The sequence below is a fragment of the Thunnus thynnus genome, chromosome 17 (genome assembly GCF_963924715.1).
Source record: "Thunnus thynnus chromosome 17, fThuThy2.1, whole genome shotgun sequence".
NCBI lineage: Eukaryota > Metazoa > Chordata > Actinopteri > Scombriformes > Scombridae > Thunnus > Thunnus thynnus.
Window position 1 is genome coordinate 10,822,271 of NC_089533.1, and position 19,628 is coordinate 10,841,898.

At 41.5% G+C, this 19,628-nt stretch overlaps 2 protein-coding genes across 6 annotated transcripts in view; one reads left to right on the forward strand and one right to left on the reverse strand.

Annotated features, from left to right (window-relative positions):
• The window catches only part of LOC137168409 (dedicator of cytokinesis protein 7-like), a 28,712-nt gene extending 15,611 nt beyond the window's left edge, over positions 1-13,101 (reverse strand). For 2 of the 5 annotated variants that reach the window (XM_067570967.1, XM_067570966.1), the window contains exons 1-17: positions 12,692-13,090; positions 10,480-10,567; positions 9,173-9,351; positions 8,887-8,955; positions 8,606-8,732; positions 7,897-8,109; positions 7,181-7,266; positions 7,004-7,070; positions 6,615-6,764; positions 6,329-6,409; positions 5,937-6,093; positions 5,628-5,758; positions 5,240-5,333; positions 4,975-5,137; positions 1,771-1,888; positions 321-391; positions 69-207 (exon numbers count right to left, since the gene is read on the reverse strand). In XM_067570967.1, coding sequence (XP_067427068.1) covers positions 69-207; positions 321-391; positions 1,771-1,888; positions 4,975-5,137; positions 5,240-5,333; positions 5,628-5,758; positions 5,937-6,093; positions 6,329-6,409; positions 6,615-6,764; positions 7,004-7,070; positions 7,181-7,266; positions 7,897-8,109; positions 8,606-8,732; positions 8,887-8,955; positions 9,173-9,351; positions 10,480-10,567; positions 12,692-12,741 — 1,983 coding nt within the window. In that variant the 5' untranslated portion in view covers positions 12,742-13,090. Of the gene's footprint in view, positions 1-68; positions 208-320; positions 392-1,770; positions 1,889-4,974; positions 5,138-5,239; positions 5,334-5,627; positions 5,759-5,936; positions 6,094-6,328; positions 6,410-6,614; positions 6,765-7,003; positions 7,071-7,180; positions 7,267-7,896; positions 8,110-8,605; positions 8,733-8,886; positions 8,956-9,172; positions 9,352-10,479; positions 10,568-11,396; positions 11,498-12,691 lie in introns of those variants that run through there. The other 3 variants (XM_067570964.1, XM_067570965.1, XM_067570968.1) reach the window with 3 other exon arrangements.
• angptl8 (angiopoietin like 8) lies at positions 2,701-4,354 on the forward strand. The gene is made up of 4 exons (XM_067570990.1): positions 2,701-3,235; positions 3,766-3,915; positions 4,092-4,202; positions 4,292-4,354. Exons 1-4 carry the CDS (start codon positions 2,930-2,932, stop codon positions 4,313-4,315), a joined length of 591 nt encoding a protein of 196 aa, XP_067427091.1. The 5' UTR covers positions 2,701-2,929; the 3' UTR covers positions 4,316-4,354.
• Positions 13,102-19,628: the final 6,527 nt, after the last annotated feature.

The window sequence follows — 19,628 nt, forward strand, 5'->3', positions numbered from 1 at the left end:
GAGCTCTCAAACAAGTTGGTGTGTGGGTGGAAGTATTCAATCTGGGCCAGCTGAAGGCGTGTACTCACGGTGTAGCCCACAGGGGTCTCCAGAGGAGTGTTTTGTTTGGGCTGGCAGCTGATGTGGTAAAAGGTAAACAGCAGATGGTGGTTATCTGTCAGATTGGCAGGAATCTTCATCTTCATCTCCTCGTAGAACTCAGGGGACCTAAAGGGCAGGAGTTAAACACAGTGTTTAAGGATGACACTCTGAGAGAAGAAAAGTTGGATGGGTTCTAGTGGAGGATCAACAATGAGGGGTTGCAGAGGATTGAGTCTTACTTGTTATGGTAGATGACAGGCGTGACTGCCTCCTTCATGAACTCAGCACAACTAGACTTCCCAAAGATGACCTGGTCAAAATGACCAATGAGTATAAACATAGTTTTCCATGAACAACAGAAGGTAATCTTTCCACAGAATCATCATCACTGCAGTGTTGTCAATCATTGAAAGAATCTCCCCGTCAGTATATTTATCTATGTACAGCACTTCATTCTGTGTCGAGCACTTTTGAACCACACTTTTTATTTTATGATTTGAGACAGAAACTTAAAAGTTTGCAATTATTGATCTTCTTATCAAATTAAAATCTTCTAGGAAGCAAAACAGGAAATATCTATGAGCCCATTTCTGTGTTTTTTTCTACTTATGTTATTTGTACAGGTAATATAAGGGCAGTTTAAATGGGTTAATAAATGTAAAGCATTACTCCATCAAACACTTGCTACCTTTAGGCTTAAAGCCCCTGGAAAGGCAAATCCATGATTAGCTCTTAATTATATAATTTGGTATCTAATGTGCATATAGTAAACACCTAAAAAGTATGAGAACACAGCCTTTGACATAGCTATGTAATTCTTTAGAACGTCTCTCTCCCTACCCTTGTTACTGGTTTGCAGTTAGGTGCGGCTAAGCAAGGACATTAATTATGTAATAAATGTCTGCCCAATCATACTGAGGAGAAAGATGACTAATGTGGCTATCCGGCCAAGCTGACTTCACAACACTTTCAATCTTCTCCTACAAAAGGAAAACAGTGCACTGCACTTTTCTTTGCTTTTAGCTAGATTGAGAATTCAAATTAGTCTGACATGGTTTCAAAACTACTGTGTTAAGCTGACTAGCAGACTGGGATACACCACCTAAACCGGTATTAATCACAGAGTTGATAAGTAGCTCAAAAGTGTAGCATAGCAGAGCTAATGCTGACCGTTTCATGTAAGTGACTGTGAGAAGACCACAACACCCAAGCAGTGTATTAAGTTGTATTTGAAAAATACTCTGAGGATGTGGTTGACAAATGAGAGCTGGATTATGTTGGAGGGGTGGTTTGAGAGGTTTCTATGGACGTTTTGACAGTTTCTCCGCCCTGACTTATCGCCATGGAGAAAACTACAAATTTTTACCAGCAACCTTCCAAGTCTACAGCAGCTGAGTGTTTGATACTCAAATAAGATTTTGGGTGGAGTATCACTTAAAGCAGGTTCTGCACAGAATCGTGAATTTTCAAATTGTTGATGCACAGTAAACAAAACTAAAGTTATAAAACAAATGTTACTAGACTTACCCTTATCTAACTCTGCTGCTCAAAAAAAATACGCCTCTTTGGAGAAGTTCACTCTTTCGAGAAGATATATAGTATTTCACTGCCTCAAGCTGTTCTTTGTGACTAGAATTACATTTTCCAGAAAACACCACAGTCACTTGATTATGGTTGGCTGTGACTCACCGGCAAAGCTTGACTGGGGTCCTCTCCTGCCATGAACTGAACCTTCACAGCAATGTTCCTGACAGAGCCCTGACGACTGCTGAAGTTCAGGCTTTGTGGGTAAACATAGAGCAGGTTCCTTGGAGGCAAAATGATGCGAGACAAAGAGTGAGAGAGCAGGAAAGATGACAAGGACAGAATTTAAAAAAAAAAAAACACACACACACACAGACATTAAGGACTTAGCGACAAGTGAATCGACTATTTTGGCATTCATTTCACATAACAGAGAGGAGCTTTCAAACATTATTTGGTTGTAAATTGTATTTAAATGACCAGTCATAACATTACATATTAGTAGTAGGGAGGCCATCTGGCACCATTTTCAGCTTGTTAGGTTGTCAATACTTGTCAACAATATCACACATCTTTCTGAATGGAGACAAAATAATTTTTGGCAATGAACAAAAACATAAAATATTCTGATACTCAGAAAAGAGAACGGTCATGAGTTTTGTGTGCTCACATGGAAAGAGCGTGACCCAGCACTGGAATTTGCTTGGTGAACGTCACCTTAGCTCCGATCCAAGCCAAACATTGGAGGTAACTTTTGTTCATATTTTGAAACAGCTGATTTTATCCACTTGTCGAGAGGTAACGACTCACCGCACGATCACATATGTTTGAAATAATAAGTGACATTTATTACGCAGCTTTCTGATACTGCTCGTTGGAAAACATACATTTTCTTTATCAAACACGAGAGAGCTGCATACATTGTTATGTATGTCAAATGTGTTTGTGACCTAAATGACCAAATTTGTATCTCAGGGGTTAAACTTCAAGGCAAGGTCACTGAGACTAAGGCCACGGACAAGACCTTTGATCGAACCACAGCTGAGCTAATGTTTTACCATGGTATTGCATGTACACATCCAATATAAGGCTGACCAACCACCCTCCACGTTCATCATACTGTGGGATGCAAACATCTGCAGCGCAGTGATAGACAAATGCATGTTTTATAGCAATCCTTTGCCATTTTTGAGAAAAGACAGCTTTAATTTTAAACTAGACAAGCATTCTCCTAAAATTAACTGAATTGCTGGAGAAGAAATCACAGGCTGTTTATCAACTGAGTGAAGCAGAAGATTAGACTGCAGCGGCTGATATTATCAAGATGATCTGGGGCCTGTGCCTGCTTTGTGTGGCCGGGGGTTTCAGAGCAGTCCATGCAGGCCCGGTCAGGAGGACCAGTAAGATGGAAGACAAGACTTCTCCACAGGATGACATGAATGTGCTCATGTTTGGCGTCATTCAGTTCAGCGAGTCTTTTAACTACGCTTATGAAACCACTGAGGCAAAGATAGCTAAGATCAGTCAGACTTTGAAGACCCATGAGGGTGCTCTCCAACAGCTGGGGAAGCAGACTGAGGAGGCTGCTGAGGTGGAAAAACAGATAAAACAAGTGATACAGTTGCTACAGGTAAGAAAATACAGAAATATGTAAACAACAGATTTAGCGTGTGCCGTTGAATGGTTATGCTATTACAAGAGAGATAACCATAGAGGATTCAAATCACGCTGCAGGTCAAGCAGCACAACATGCTGGAACAGAAAGAGATAGAGGCAGTATGTCAAGCATCTAACATCCTCATCAGACTGAGCTTCTGTGTTTATCTGCTCAAAGGGGGGAAAACAGCTGAACAGACATAACAAAGCAGCTCTCTGCTGATTGGCAAAAATGTTAAACAACACAATTATTCAATAGTACGTCTACATAAACTCCTATGCAACTATTTTGTTCTCATTTTTCTTCCTCTGAAATATCCATAATCACATGATTCTTTAATTTATTTTGCTGATGTATATGGATAAATCTAACTTTTATCTGACATAAAAGTGTGAGAGTGTCATTAGAAAGCTTCATGTCACACTGTAGGCCGGGCAGCTGCCAGCTGCACTGGGATCGTTGGTGGGGAAAGACGATAATATGGGCAGATGTTCTTTTGACAGGCCCAGATGGCCAAGCAACAGGCTCAGACCACGATGACTAAAGACTGGCTGGCCCGCATGGAGCAGGAAGAGGTGGAGCTGGCGACAAAAGTGAGGAGGGTGGAGATGAATCTCAACAACTTGTTCCCCAGCAACATCAAAGAGCTGCAGGTAACACAACCTTTATTTTAAGGTCTATCACTTCACTATCACACAAGCCAGCTAATGTTTACTGTTAGTGGATGCAAAGGCACTTGGCAGCTTCATGTATACACATGCTGGGCATTGATATATCAATAAGAATTTTTTAAAAAAAGGTTTACTTGAACTTTCTTAATGTTTTTTAGGAGAGAGCAGCAGAGCACTCCCACATTCTGAAAGGTTTACAGCATTTGACCCAGTTCCAAAAAGAGAATATTGAGACTCATAACGAACAGCTCTCCACACTGCAGAAGATGGTAAGTCACTTGTTCAAAACATGTGGGTGCTCTATTTTTTTTTGTTTTTTTTGGTTCAGTAAATTTACCATTTTAATTCTGTCTTCCAGAGTGACAATATGTCACAGTTATAAATTTCACCACTGAGGTCTTCCGGTCTACAACCCTCTGAATCAGACAAGTCTACATCTCAGCACTGTACCTTCACTGCACTCCCCCTCCAAATCGGCTGTGTATGCTATATATCTGTGTGACCACAACAGAAACTATTTTTGTTAGTACCCTTATAATTATGCTCTTGTTGTTGCAGCTCTCATTTATTTCTCATGCAAAATGTTTCTGTCTTTTGTTTGTCTTGACTTTGATGTACTTTGTAAACATTGTTTTTAACAAGTCATTCAAATAGTTTTTTTTAATAATCAAAAATCTTGTTTTATCATCACACTGTACACCAATGAGTATCTTGTGTTACTTGTAAATACATATACAGAAAAAAAAAACCTCAAACTTAAAGATAATAGCTTGTTTTTTGTATTTACGTATTTTACAAAACAATGATATCAATAAAAAAGTGTTTAAATTAAACAGGTTCTCAAATTGAGAAGCCGTTGTCCTCTTTGTTTGAAACTACACTGTGTGACAATGAAGAAATGAACCAAACAAACAATGAGCCATGGCAGCAGTAAAGGAGTAAATGTAGATTTGTTCTACATGTCAACTTACACTGTGTGTGTGTGTGTGTGTGTGTGTGTGTGTGTGTGTGTGTGTGTGTGTATGACATGTGAAAACTCACCTGTAGGTGGTGTGCGGTGTGTATACATAGCGAGCAGGGAACTCCAGCACCTCTTTAGTGGGGCGAACACGCAGGTCAGGGTAAGGCTTCACATGAAGCAGCTCCGGTGACAGACAGTAATGTGGTGAGTCCGGAGCTGGAGAGATGTCGATCTTCAACTGGGCTGAGGGACAAAATAAAGTAACAGAGGAGAGAAAAACTGTGAATTACGAAACACCCATAAACACATAAATATATTGACTATGTGAGCACAGGTCAAGCTCACCTGTGACAGGTCTCAGTCTGCGCAGAACAGAGGACGGTCTGCGCATATCAGCCAGAAACTTGTAGAGATCCTCGTCACTCAGTCTGTCCCCCTCCTTTATAACACAAACAGCAAAGCAGAGTTTGTACTGAGGTTACAAAAATCTTATTACAGAATAAGATAACTGCTGTCACTATGGAAATACACAAACTCCTAAAAATATTCCTATCTCTATGATAAATAGCTTCCTGGTGTCCATCATATCATATTATTTACTAGCGGTTGGTGCCTCACCAGCTTTACCAGTGAAATGATGAGTAATTTGCCCATATTACATCACACATCATGGAAAATATAACTGTACCAACATTAATTACTACATGAGTCACGAGCTGACACAGAGTCTGACCTGTTTGAAGAAGTTGGTGACTGTCAGCGTTGCCGGACGGAAAGTGGCAAAGTTGCACATGTCATCCCCGACACTCATTCGCTCAAAGCCCTTTTTCTTTCTCTCATTCCATGTTCCATGGCCTTTTCGCTCTGGCAGAATAAAATCATATAAAATAAGAGACGCATTTGCATGTGTGCGTTGGATGTGATATTATATGTTAAGTATGTGATGTTTTTGTGCGTGAGACTTTTGTCACTGTTAATAATTGAATTCTCTGTGTACGTGCATGTGTGACACTGTATGAGAATGAGAACACGGCAGCAGTACCAGAGTCAGAGTCAGGGTCTGACCGATCTAGACCTCCCACACTGCTGACTATGTTGAGAAGGTGAATGGCCGTCCAGGCAAAAGGCATGCGGAAATGGCCAAGACGACTGCAAGACTGCTCTGCCTGCAGACGCAGTTTCTCCAGCTTCTCCTTGTGCTGCAGTTGGGACGAGAGTGGACAATTTACGATAAAAGAAATCAAAATATACGGAAAGGCTTGAAATATCTGCAGTGCCCAACAGAGTGGACCTGCCAAAAATGATGTAAGTATTGCAGCCACCCAGACAGAATTGAGTAATTCTTGTGACTAGACAGTAAAAGTGCCCCACGTGCATACTGGCTGCTGGCCATGAGCATTGCAACAGTTTAAAAGCCATGTCTATCTCCATTACCTTAGAAGAATCTGATTCTTTCATGACCATATAGGGTTCACAGCATTCTCCAATGTCTCCTTGCTGAAGGACTTTCTCAAGCTGAAAGAGAAACATAGTTAGCACATTTTTAAATCACATTTAATTACTAGTGTTTGAACATCATTTGCAGAGTGTATTCAAATTGAATGTAATTTTAAGAAGAACTTAAAATGCTGAATAAAAGGGAGAATTCGCTTCTGGGCTTCTGTATGAGCAAATAGGAAATCTTAGACTGTCAACATTAAGTCAGATTGTTCTGTTTTACCTTAATGACCAAGAAGATATCGGCGGAAGGGTATGTGATAGAGAAAATGGCAGACCGGGCCAGTGTGGAAATGGCTATGTGAGGAGTGTGGGGTTTGAGCAGCCCTTTCATCTGATCTGAGTTCAGGTCAAAGTAGAAATTCTCAGAGATCTGTTGGAGAGAAGATTGAGATAAGCGGGAAACATAGAAGGGAGGGGAAGGGAAGATGATAATGGAAATGCACGTCAAGGGATTTTAATTCAGTTTTGACTCAGTGATCTAAACCGCAAGATCACTTAGACCCTTTTGAGACAGTGGAAATTCAATTAGTCAGGCATGAGCTCAGCATTACGTAAGAATGAAAGTCATTGAAGTAATGCAATTGTACCAAATAAAAAATGATCTAATACCTTTTTCTTTTCTTTGACATCGTACAGGGCAAGTGTTCCAAATATTGGTTCAATTTCTATTTCAAACCTGAAAAAACATACAAAATAAAGTTGTCAAATATGGAGAGCATCGTGGCTTTTTCTCATAATGAAAGTGAAGGTTCAAAGGTCAGCTGTTATACTCCAAATGTTGCTCACTTCAGAGACAAACACTTGACCATGATCCTCTGGCCACAGTGTTCCTTAGGTACTTCAGGGGCAGAGCATCTCTCTACTGCTTCATCCTGCCACACAGAAAATAAAAGTCATGTACAAAACACACACACACACACCAGCACAACATTTACACAGATGTCATGGCAACGTCGCAGCACAGATATAAAGAAAGAAGGATGGGGTGAGAAAGGGTGAACATAGAGGAAAGAAAAGCAAACAGTTCCCTGGAAGTGGCTGAGTTTCCTGACATAATGGACATTCACTTCATGGGAACATTCAATAATGTTTCTCGGGGCTGAACAAATGGCAATTACATGTACTAACATTTCCACCACAGTGTTCTGCTGGTGGCACTTTTAAAATGGTGATCTCTGAGATCACATTACAGTCAAACTCCTTTTATTTTGATTATGTGTTGATGACATTTGGTTTCTGAAATTTGCAGTCTTTACTTTTTCAGTCAGGGTGGTTATTGCTGCAAATGCTAACCACTAAGTTGTTCTTTAACTTGTTCCAAAGTAACCACTGTTGCTTCTAAATGCATCAATGCCTGTGTGACTTCCCCAAAAGACTTCACAGGGTGTGTATTCTTAGAAGCAGAAAATGCTTATTTATCTGAAAGAGTCATAGGTTATTTCCATTTATATAACCTTTTTTATTTAACAGAGGCAGATATAGGCAGGACCACTGATACAAACCTCATCGGGGGGAGGGTAGAGGCCCAGCAGGTCACTGTGGCGGCCCTGCAGGCGTGCCTCAGTATTGCGGCGGTCCATGTCCTCTGCGGCTGTACGTTCCAGCACAGACGGCAGGAGAACGTCTGGGGAGGAGTTCTTCAGGTCAAAGATACTGGAGGCCCAGCTACCCCGCGGGGTCTCGTCAAGGGAGACTGACCGCCGCTTTGCGTCATCCTGAACCACACAACAGTGGGACAGAGAGGTGAGATCATGTGGGTTTTTTTTTTCTTCCAGGCAAATATGTCATCTTTGGGTGTGCAGTGCAGATGTTTTTGAACGTTAAGGAGAACAATATGCTGCAGATCCCATTACCTTATTACCGTTATCCATTTGATATGATTCATATGGAGAATGAGTAATGGATAGTGGGAAGGTATGTCCATTATCCATTACACATTCTCTATATGATCAACTCACCATGCAGAATACAACTCATACTGCCTTCCCATCATAATGAAGCATACGCCTTGTTGGCTGGCTATGCTCTGCACCTCTATGTCCAGGTATTAAATGATGGGAGTTTCAGGAGCACGATAATACCTCTAACCTTTCTATTCCTGGCAACACTGCATGTACAGTAGATCAATAAAATCTGTTTAATTAACCTAAAATGACTGAATGGTCATTCGGTGTTGTAAGATAACGAGCCCTTTCAACCACCACGAGCTACCTGATCATCCTGGCGCTCGGCGGCAGCAGCCTCGTCCAGTTCAAAGGTCTGTTTGACCAGCCCTCGCTGCCTCTCTCTCTGTCGCTCAGAGTTCTGAGGGGTGTATGTGGTGCTGTAGCGCTGATACCTACGGAAAAAAAAGAACAAGTTGCCTCAGTAATAATGTAAATGTCAATCACATGAACACTGAACAGGGAAAAGAGGTGCACGCTATTAAAAAAAAATAGATGAAACATGTACTGTAGGTTAATTCAACTGGTACCACAACTGACAGCACTTACTTTCTTTGAATGACAAGCCAGTCATCTGTGTAGACTGCCAAGGCATCTCTCACTCTGGGATCCAGTGCACTACATAGGAAAACACATTAATAATTGAGCAAAGCATGCCTTTAATATTTATGTTCATTCAGTGTCACAGAAAGAAAGGCTTTGTTCTTCTCTGTGGTGAAGTTTGTCCTCTATTACAGTAATATTAATCCTCTGTGTGTGTGGTACTGTCAAGAGCATAGTGAGATATGTGTTTTACAGTATGAGGGTTGTGTTGGCCATTAGCAGCTGGACTTACTCCTCCTCCTCGGGCAGTGGGGGCTCCAGTGTAGTACACTCTTTGTCCAGCTGGAGGAGCTCCAGGTCATCCTGGGGAAACTCTATGAGCTGTCTGAGGAGGCCGGGCTCCACCCCAGGAGCATGACTGCTCACATACTCCTCAAAGTCCACTGGCTCAACTACTTCCGTCAGAGGCAACTGTCAATCAACATTAGATCATTATGTAGCAACTCTGACATGGCCATAATGACAGATCTTAATCTGATCAGTAGGATCAACAGGACTCGCAAGGTGCAGAAGAGAGAGTTGACAGGAAGCCTGTAGGATAGACCAATATAGGACTTCTGATATTGATACATTGATCAAAAATACAGAACATGGATGTAAATAAAACAGAGATGTAGTTATGTCAACACTACTACTACTTATTTTACAACCATGTGAATATACATATGCATCACAGAAAATGATTCGTTTCTGTTCAGTTATTAAAAGGTCAGACACTTATAACTCATAGTGCCACAAAATGTGATCACTTGACAAAAATGTTCTGTAAATTTGTTGACAAGATACAAAAGAATAGGATTAATGTTGTCCTTCAGTGGTGTGTTCAGCATAACATGTCGTTTTCAGTTCTCAGTTTTTGAAGAAACGCTTACTTTCCTTTGATTGCCTTACAGCCAGAAAAAAAAAGAAAGAAAAGGAAAGGAAAGCTGGACACTCATAACTCTGACACATTTATTTCAACATTTCGGCAAACTGCCTTTTTCAGCATTTGTACAGCTAAACCAACATCTAATACAACCCCTACCCCAAACATTTATATAAAATATGGTTTATCAAATTATCTCATCAATATTAACCTAAAACCTAATTTAGTTAATCTCCTTTGTCCTTATGGAGCACACCTAAACTTCAATGAATAAACCATGTCTGGTTTCTTTGGGGTTTCTGGATCACAGTTCAGAGAGTATCTGTATTAATTAAAAACTTTGCCGTTGTCCTTGTACCGTGGCAAAAAGATATTTCCCATAACACAGCATCTTATATAACTACCCTTACTCTTACTGTTTTGGGAGAGCATCCATGCAGAACCTTTGCCTTGCTGTCAAACAATAAAGGTGAACGAAAGCAGGTACTGTATATGTTTAAAACCACCTCATTTCACACTTAGTGTCTGTACTAATTCATGAGTCATTCCTTGCAATTAAACTTAAATGCAAGTTACACCCAACAACCTCTGACCTCGCTAATTAGTAAGCCTCAAAACCTGCTGGCTTGAAACTCCAGCAAGTTAAACACAGGGTGACACACAGGGTGACTCACAGGGTGGTGTATGCCTCCTCTTTTCTTGGACAGCTGGGGAGAGCCATAGTCTCTGGACACTTGTTTCCTGACCTCTGCAGCAACAGTCCTGAGTAAGAGAAAAATACAAAAGGTCAGTTAAACATGTGAGCAGATGAATGCTACATTAGTCCTAGACATGACAATTATATCATTTTAATGGACAAGATGTATGATGTTCAAGATAGAGAACATATAAAGTAGCTGTTTTGATTTGTGTTGATCCACAAAACTAAAATTATCAAGGAAATGTTTGAATGCTCCACCAAAGTATAGATCCCAGAGCTAAAATCCCTACAAAAGAGACTAAGCCTAATTGCTTCATCATCATAATACAAGAAAAACTCTTTTTCATTTCTTCAATCAGAGTGATGCCCATTTAAATGTACCGGATTCTGCATCTAAAACTGTGCTACCATCTGCACTGCATGTTTCAATTCAAAGTTTCAGAGACATGTCCTACATTATCTGCAAGCCCTCTTCCCATCACAGAGTTTTCAGCTACTGATGCTAGTAGCAATGCTGAAGGCCAGCAGCTGTTCTGAATGGAGACTCAAGCAGATCTCACAAAGAGGTGGCGAGTGGGCTCCAGGGAGCGGGCACGGAGCCAGAGCTCTGTCCCTGGCCTTTATGGACTAACGGCAAATGTGAGGCTTAAAGAGAGACAAAGCCAGAAAAAAAAAAAAAAAACAATCCTCTGACAGAGAAAGCAAGCAGCTGCTCCTCTACAACCACAAAATGTCTGTTTCTTTCATATACACAGCTGCAAAGGCTTCAACGTTTCCCAAACCTCGGCCCTCATGATTACATAGCAATGGTTCATACTGTCATTCCATCAATAAACAAGGCAGAGAACAAGACCTCTACTCCCTTCACCAAGATTTAGCTATGCGTTTTACCTTCCTGATGATGACATGACCTTCTTGGAAATCAGCCTTTTTTGCATGTTTAACTTTTATGAGCCAACCCTATATCCTCAAAAGACGTGGAAACAGTTTCTGCAGTTCTGTGCACCTCCATTTAAAACAGGAAAAAGGAAAGCTAACGGCTGCAAGAGCAATAGCCAGAACACCCCTTCCCACCCTTTCCTGCATCCGGCACTAAACAATGGTCTGGGTTCCCACTAAGGAGAGGACAGACAAGACTTGGAGAATGCAGTGGGAGACAGTTCAATGAAGCCAATACCTCTTCTGCTTATGTTACTGATGATTAGCGGGCATATTAACAAAGTGGAAAGCCACCAATAGTACAAGACCCTATTAAAAGTCAACCATGTGATGATTTCAGCAAAGTTTTCTCTGAGGTGAGAAAATATCCACTTGCAGGTCGATGATAAGAATCTGTCATCCTGTTTGTTTTCTCACAGGCTCCTGGAGGAGTGATCTGGTGTTGCAAGGCTAAGCTGTGTCTTGAAACAGACAATACAATTAGGCTTGAAGATAAGGTGATTTGCTGCAGTGTAAAGCAACAGGTAAAACCCTGAATCAAAAAACAAGATTAAGTCCTTTTTACAAGAAGGTCTACTGCAGAAAACAGGGTCACGGCCACTTAGCTGCAAATATTTTCACACACACACACATAAACACACACCAGTGTTGTCAAAGCATGTTATTCAATGAGCCAGATGACAGATATATGAAGTGCTGTAATGACTTCACCTGGAATCTGACCAGTGTTTACTCAGAGTAACGAGAACTACCTGATTTATAGTTAATACCTTACTTTATACAGAGAAGGAGAACCAGTTCATAACATGTGGAAACAGGTAATAATGTTGCTAGGCGTTCACAACATAAAAGAACAAAACATCTTAATGTCACCATTTTGATGGTTTCAATCATTTCGATCGGTATTAGCTTAACACGTTTAAATACTACTTAGCAAATGACATATTACCACAGTAGATTAACTAGCTTGACACTCAAGTAGCTCAGTCATTGTTGACAATGCTCTCACGATGCTACAATATATAGAAAACAGGTTTCTAAACTCTTCAAAGTGTCAGAGACCGTCAATAAGACCGCAAACTACTTAGATATATCTTTATTTTGTTACAATACGGTGCAGTTGTGATTATACTAACCGGTTTATGGTAAGCGAAACCTTACAAACCCTAGCATACAGGCTATCTGTGCCGTCTGTCCGGCAGGTCACTCTCACGCACTATTCTAGCCGTTAAACAACAACTTCTCACCGGTTGATTTTATGAGCAAACGCCCTCCTTTCGCTCGCTGTAGATGTCATTATTCGTCCCCATGTAAAGAAACTCTTCGAAGTCAAACTGTAAAAAAAAAAAACTGCTCCCCTCCCGCTGTGTTTTTGGCTCTGTCTCGTCCTGTGTTGAGATGAGGAGCTTCCTTCTCCACGCTGGGACCGGCGGGCAGGGATCCCTCCCTCCCTCCTTGTTCCTCCTCCTGGCGGCAGGGAGCTGAACCGTGGCTGTTAGCGTCAAGTCACCCGCAATGGATGCTCCAAATCCGGTAAAACGTCCAAATAAAACCCGTGTTTCTTTTCTCACATGTCTTTGCAAACACACACAGCCATTCAACACTAGTTTTGTAGCTTCTCGTCCACAGTGTCTTTTTTCAAGAGAGCTGCAGTCATTTCCAATAAGGATACTGACGCATTTCAATTTCACATCACCTTGGAAAGCACCTTTTTTAACTTCCGGTCTTGTTATTTTTCCCAGCAAGGTTGACCAGTTTGTGCTAGGTGTCTATATCCACCATCTGTTCATGCAGAAATCTCACCTGACCGGTTTTGGAGCGACCTGATAATGGCGCATATCCACCACAGTTTAAGGTTTCTCTGGTTTCATTTCTGTATAAAATTTAGGAAGCAAGCCAAAGAAGTTTCAAGCACGACTTTACTCCAAAACAATGCCCTGATTTAGAAACACAGCAGTACTTACACATTAAACCAAATAGCATTGAATGTCACTTTAGAGTGGAACATAATTTGATATTTCTTTGAAGGAAGGTCCTATTGTTGATGCAAAGTTTAATCTTATTAGGGGGAAAAAATGCTCAACAGCATCATCTAGAGGGCTGCTTGCTCTATATAATTTCTCCGCAAACCAACAAAGCGTGCTATACCGAGACTACACCAGAGGGTGGGGGTGTTTACCATAATTAGAGAAGAAAGAAAGCCTTGCCTCATCGGTGATTGTTTAAGATTCAGTCCTCAAATTTGACCTCTACAAGGAGATGTGATATAGCTACATCTTTGTTTACTCCACTGCTATCTAACAATGACTGAGAGTCAGGTTAGTGAGCCAATTAATTAAAAAAAGCAAAAATATTTTACAGTTCTCAAAAAAGCAGCTATTAAAGGATGCTACAGATTCTTTAAGGTGGATAAAACAAGTGTGTCAGAAACTGTGGATTTCACAGGGCCTCTCTCTGTCCTGCTTGAGCAAATGAGGAATGAAGTTATCAATGACTCTTCCCACTAATGGAGGACTTGTCAGTTTATTGTAATGGCAGGTCTACATCTCCCTCCTCTCTGCCTGCAATCACTCCATACCCCCATGCCTACTATGAAGAATTAATATAGCCATGCTCGCTGCTGCAGCCCTCCCCCCCCAACCGCTCTCTCCTTCTACCCCACTGTCGTCCTATTCAGCACCCTGGAGAGCTGCTGCAGGTACTCTGGCTGTCCTCTGTGAGACGGCTGATGAACGGCATGAATTGTATAGGAGAGATGTGAAAAATGAAGAGAGGGGGGAGACGAAGGTAAAATTAACCTTGCATGACAGAGGCTTGGCTGTAGCCGAGCAAGGACAGACGTCTCGCGGATGTATGTTTATGCATGGAGCAGCAGTCAGAGCTCGCAGCAGGCATGACTCTGGCCCATAGACGCTGCTAATGAAAATAAATGAAGCTCACATTCTCCATCTCTCCTCTATACAGGCACGCTTCCACCACAATGCCTAAACTCATCTTTCTTTCTCTGCTGCTCTGAGACTCAGCAAATTCAAATTTATTGCACAATGGTGCTTACCATAATTGATTTATTTATTAATAAAATAAAAAAATGTTCTTCTCCCAGCATTCATATGTACAATCCTCACATATGAAAAACATTTCTGAATCTTTACCATAAACATTTCAATATAAAATTACTACTTTGGTGGATATACTGTGTTTGTGTGACATTGCAGCGTCCTTGCATAGTTGGAAACCCCACCTACTATAAGAGGGCTGAACCCATGCCTGCTTTATCCTTCTGTCCGCACCTTCCCTGCCTGCTTCCTTGCCTTTCTGTTCATGGAAGGCTTTCAATTCCTAGATCGGCACTATTGTTTGAGTGCCCAGCCCCCACGGCAGCAAGAGCCCCCATCACCACCACCATCACTGCTGTGTTACCAAAGAACAAAAGAGAGAGTGTCAGACACCACCCACTAGATCTCTTTCACACCAGAGCCCCCACCTCAGTTCCAGATGGGGTTGCCTTTTTTCAGGGTTTCTCTCAACCCCAAGAGTCCTCCAAAATGGAAGCCCCCCTCCCCCTGGAGCCCACTACTCAGCTGCCCGTCATCCACCTGCTCCGCCGCCACGCGCCCGTGGCCAGGGCACATCCCCTCTATATCCCACTCCACCAGGGAGTCCTATTAAAATCATTAACCACTTTTTACTGGGTGTCTGCTTCCAGGATTACTCTACCAGCAGTAAAAACTTTAACAACATTAATGCCTAAAAAGGAAGAACACACAATCGATTTTTTAAATTGAAAGGAAAAACAATTATAGGGAGAAAAAATACACATGCAATAAGAAAGAAAGATTGAGGATGATGATTTTCTGAGGAAGTTTGCATGATATAAAATTTTAATAGTACAAAAATGAGTGCATAGATCATTTTGCTTGCTCAGCTGCTCTTAAAAAAAGGATGGAGGAATTACACCAGACTGATTACTATGATCAATAATGCTAATTCTAATCTACATCCCCTGGTGGCGGTGTCATATACAAGGGGCAGGCAGATGCTCATTTGTTTGTTACTCTCAAAGCCTCAACATGTAGCATCTTCAGGAGAATCTCTGCCTCAACCTCCACCCTTGTCTTGACCTTTCCCCTCCAGGGACAGAGAGTGAGGTGTAGCAACAGGACACATCTGCTACAAGACAGCTGTTAAGTCTCCTAATGTTTATCCTACAGTCGTGGGTGGGGGGGAGATAAAGGTAATCATTGCAGAATCACTCAAAAATTTACTGAATTACACAAACCTCTTGGTATTTACCCCTCCACCGGCCTTGACAGAATGCATTGAGCTTATCAGACAGAAGAAAAATGAGTTGTAGGTCTTTGCTTATTCAAGAATAAACTGTAAAGAATGAATTGAATGTATCTTGGGAAGAAACACATAAGTCTTAGCCACCAGCATGAGCAGCCGCACTTTCTCCTCTGCCTACATTACATGCATGGATGCATGCTATGCTGTCAGTCACTAACCAAGATTTATGGAAATATTCCTTTCCAGCTCCACTCAGTGCAGTACACACAGCGCACTGCTATTAGTGTGCCTCATGTTTAAATATATGCAGATGTATGCATATAATGTGTTTATGAGTTCTTTACAGTACTCACTTTAGACTTTTTGCAGGTTCTCAGCTGCAGGAAATGACTAAACCCCCATCACCATTACTACCACCCCCATCCAACCACCATCTTCCAGTCCCTAAGGGTTCAAGCACCCAAATCAATTGAAAGAAAGAAGAGTGCACTGTGGTCCTCCCCCTACATCTGTCAGGGAGGGAAAGCAGGAGGGGCCGCACTCACGGGCCTAAAGGGGAACAATATCACTCCATCTGTCACAAACCGTTTCATCTCTGATGGGATGAAATATAGCTCACAAATACATCTACCTCTATATCATCTATGTGTATTAGCTTACTGGTGCCCAAGCCTCCACCAATTCCCACAAGCATACGCAGTGGCTTTTTGTCTCATATTACCTTCCTCCCACCAGCCAGCACTCTCCAACCACCTTGCAAATTATGCTTTTAAGCCAAACAGCATGTTAAAAGAAATTATTCCACTTTACACAGTGAACCAGTTAATGAAAATGGAAGACTACCAAGTAACGAAATTTGCATGTAAAAAGTTCCAGAATTAATGTATAGAGCAGCGAACCTGAAAGCTTACTGAAAGAAAAGGCACATATTGTATTTGGAGGAAACACTGAAAAAAAAGTAAGATGCAATCTGCTAATAACCAGAGAGCTCTTTCATATTCAAATGGTACTGCTGCTGTGTTTGGAGGATGGGTGTGGCCGGTTGATTTTTCTTGCCTTCTGAGCTGTCGCGGCTTTGTGACGTCCCGGATCCCATTTGCTCTATCAAATTATGCTATCGGACCGGTCACTGTTCAGTGCCGAAGACAAAATGACAACCCCAACAATACCTATCAAAGTCCACAGTCCTGCTACACTGATCTCTGACAAAACAAGGTAGCCCAGTGATCCAGTAAGCTGTAAGAACAGCACAAAATGGCCTGACTGTTTACTGGAGGGAGGAACGAAAAAAAAAATCCCCATATTCCCAAGAGCCATCATGCATCTCTCTCAGCAGCAGGTAGAGCTGCAATCTCAGTCATTCATATTTAATTCCACAAGAGTTTCCGGCCAGACTAATGTGCTATTGATTTCAAGTCTCCTATTACTGAAACGGGGGAGGGCCATGAGGGGGAGAGAGCTGGACTATAGGGAGTGAGAGCAAAAGATTGAAAGAGGAGAGAAGGAATAAGGAAGATGGAGGGAGAGGAAATAGATTGCAATGGCTACACCAGCTTGTCTTTCTGGGAAACATTATCATATTCCAGTTGGACAGCTTGTCTATCTGGTAATCTACTTTCTCTCTGTCAAGTAAACACAGAACAAATTCTACATGGAAGCATCATGAGAATATTTCAGGCTGAGGCAGGAAATGTGTTTTATATTATTTATTGTTTATTAAAAGTCAGGGCATTTACACAGTTCATGAAGCTAAAAACAGCTCAGCTAAACAGGAACAGACATTCTTGCGCCTCTTCTATTCGTTTTGTGGCTGTCACTTACGTTCAGGCAGAAAGAAAGCGGCATGAAAAGGGGTGAGAGAAAAACAAAGAGAATGTCTAAGAGCTTTGTGTATTTAAGGTCTCTCCCTAGATACCAGCTCAGACAGGACAAAATGAAAGATTAATAACCATGGCTTTATATTTAAAAAGGTAAAGTAAAACATGGTTAGTCCTGCTTCAGCCAACCCCACAGCCAGAGGCACATTTAAGGACACACTCATGAACATCTACTGGTGGCACAGATAACACTATGATTAACATGTGTTCATATGCATGTGCGTATACTGTATGTGTTTTCTCCTTTAATCAAAAAATGAGTGTGGAACACCCATATTGCCTCAAAATGTTAAACATAACATTTTGCACAAAATACATACAAACAAAAGACAGATAACTGTATACAAAGAATTTAACAGGCACATGGAAAGCAGAATATAATCCATAAATAAAAAGATGACAAGAGCGTCTACTTCCTCCCACCAGCCCGTCTACTCTAATAATAGCCCAGAGACAACACATCCAGACAGACAGAGAGAGAGAAAGATATAGAGAAAAACATGGGAGAGAGACAGAGAGAAAGTGCAAGAGTGAACCCATGAGGGAGACCACAAGAAAACTGCCAAATAATACATAAAGGGTTGAATTAGGCCAGTTGCCATTATCAACAAATGTCCTTTTAAAAAGAGGCTAATTTAATTTTGGATCCTTTCCTGAAAGCAATAACTGCTTCACTGCTGCTGCCACAAAACCCTGATTTGCCAAGAGCCAGGCCTAGTGGAGAGACCACTGAATTAACCAGACCTGAGGCTGAATCATCCTACCCATCCCCCAGATACACTGTCATAGTGTCACTCTCTCATTCTCCCTCTCTCTCCCCCTCTCGCTGTCTGTCTCTCTCTCTCTCTCGCACACAAGGCCACTACCTTACCGCAGGGCAATGGCAACAGGCATTCATTTTTGACGTAATACTATAAGAATAATAGAGAAGAGAAATAGAAAAGGCTAGGCTAAGGAATTCAGACCTAAAGGGTTTTTAAGGTTTACAAAGTTAAGTATTATTATATATTTACTATCCAGATTTCAAATACAATAAATGAATTAGAAATTCACACACAAATCACATTTTGTTGTTATGATAGTGTTGTACTGATAAAATTGCACAGTTATAATTTAAGATGCCATTTCAAGAGTATGCATTTCTCAGCTCTTTCTGTATTCTCTATAATAACTGTACAGTTAGCAGTGCTTGGTATATTTCCTCTGTGGGTGATGAACTTCAAAATCAGTGAACTAATTTTGTAAATGCTTAGAGTTCATCCCTCTGGCACCAAGGAGCATTCCACAATATGCCAAGAGAAAAGGACGATTGCAAGAAGACTCCTAATCACCACTAGTGGAGGAACCCTTAACAATAAGAAAATAATCAGTAGAATAACAAAAAGGCTTTTAAGCAAAACCAATGCTTGATCCTTTGATTCAGTAATGTACAATAGGCGCTTCAAATGTCCTCTTACCCACATGGAGGATTCAGCTGCTGTGCTACTAACCAGGGCTCTAATGAGGGGCCACAATTAAGCCCATTTATTCACATTAAGTGTGAACTGTAAGTGGGGCTGCAGTCAGTTGACGGACCTGGGTGCCTTTGTGTTACAAGAGCTGCTTTTATTCAGCCAACAAAGATGGAAAAAACACAAGCACCTAATGACCGAACCTCGTCGCCTCTTCTCAGACGTCCATACACACCGGCAGAGACACACACGTGCGCGTGCACACGTATAGACACGCATTCTTTCTCCCTCCCTAACAAACTGACTCAAAGGCTCCAGCGCATCCAGGCTGAGTTGAGTCACTGCTTGACAGAACGGTGGGGGCGGGTTTAAGACAGACTGACAGTGGGGCTCCATCTCTATCCTCTTATTAACGCTTAACGAGTGCTTTCCTCATGCAATATTCATCTCCACTAATATCATCCAAGCTCAGAGCCGAGCTTGCTACTTATGTAAGGCAATTATGTAAAATATCAGACAGGGCCCATGTTCAGAATCTGACTGGAAGAGAGCTGCAGGACAATGACAGA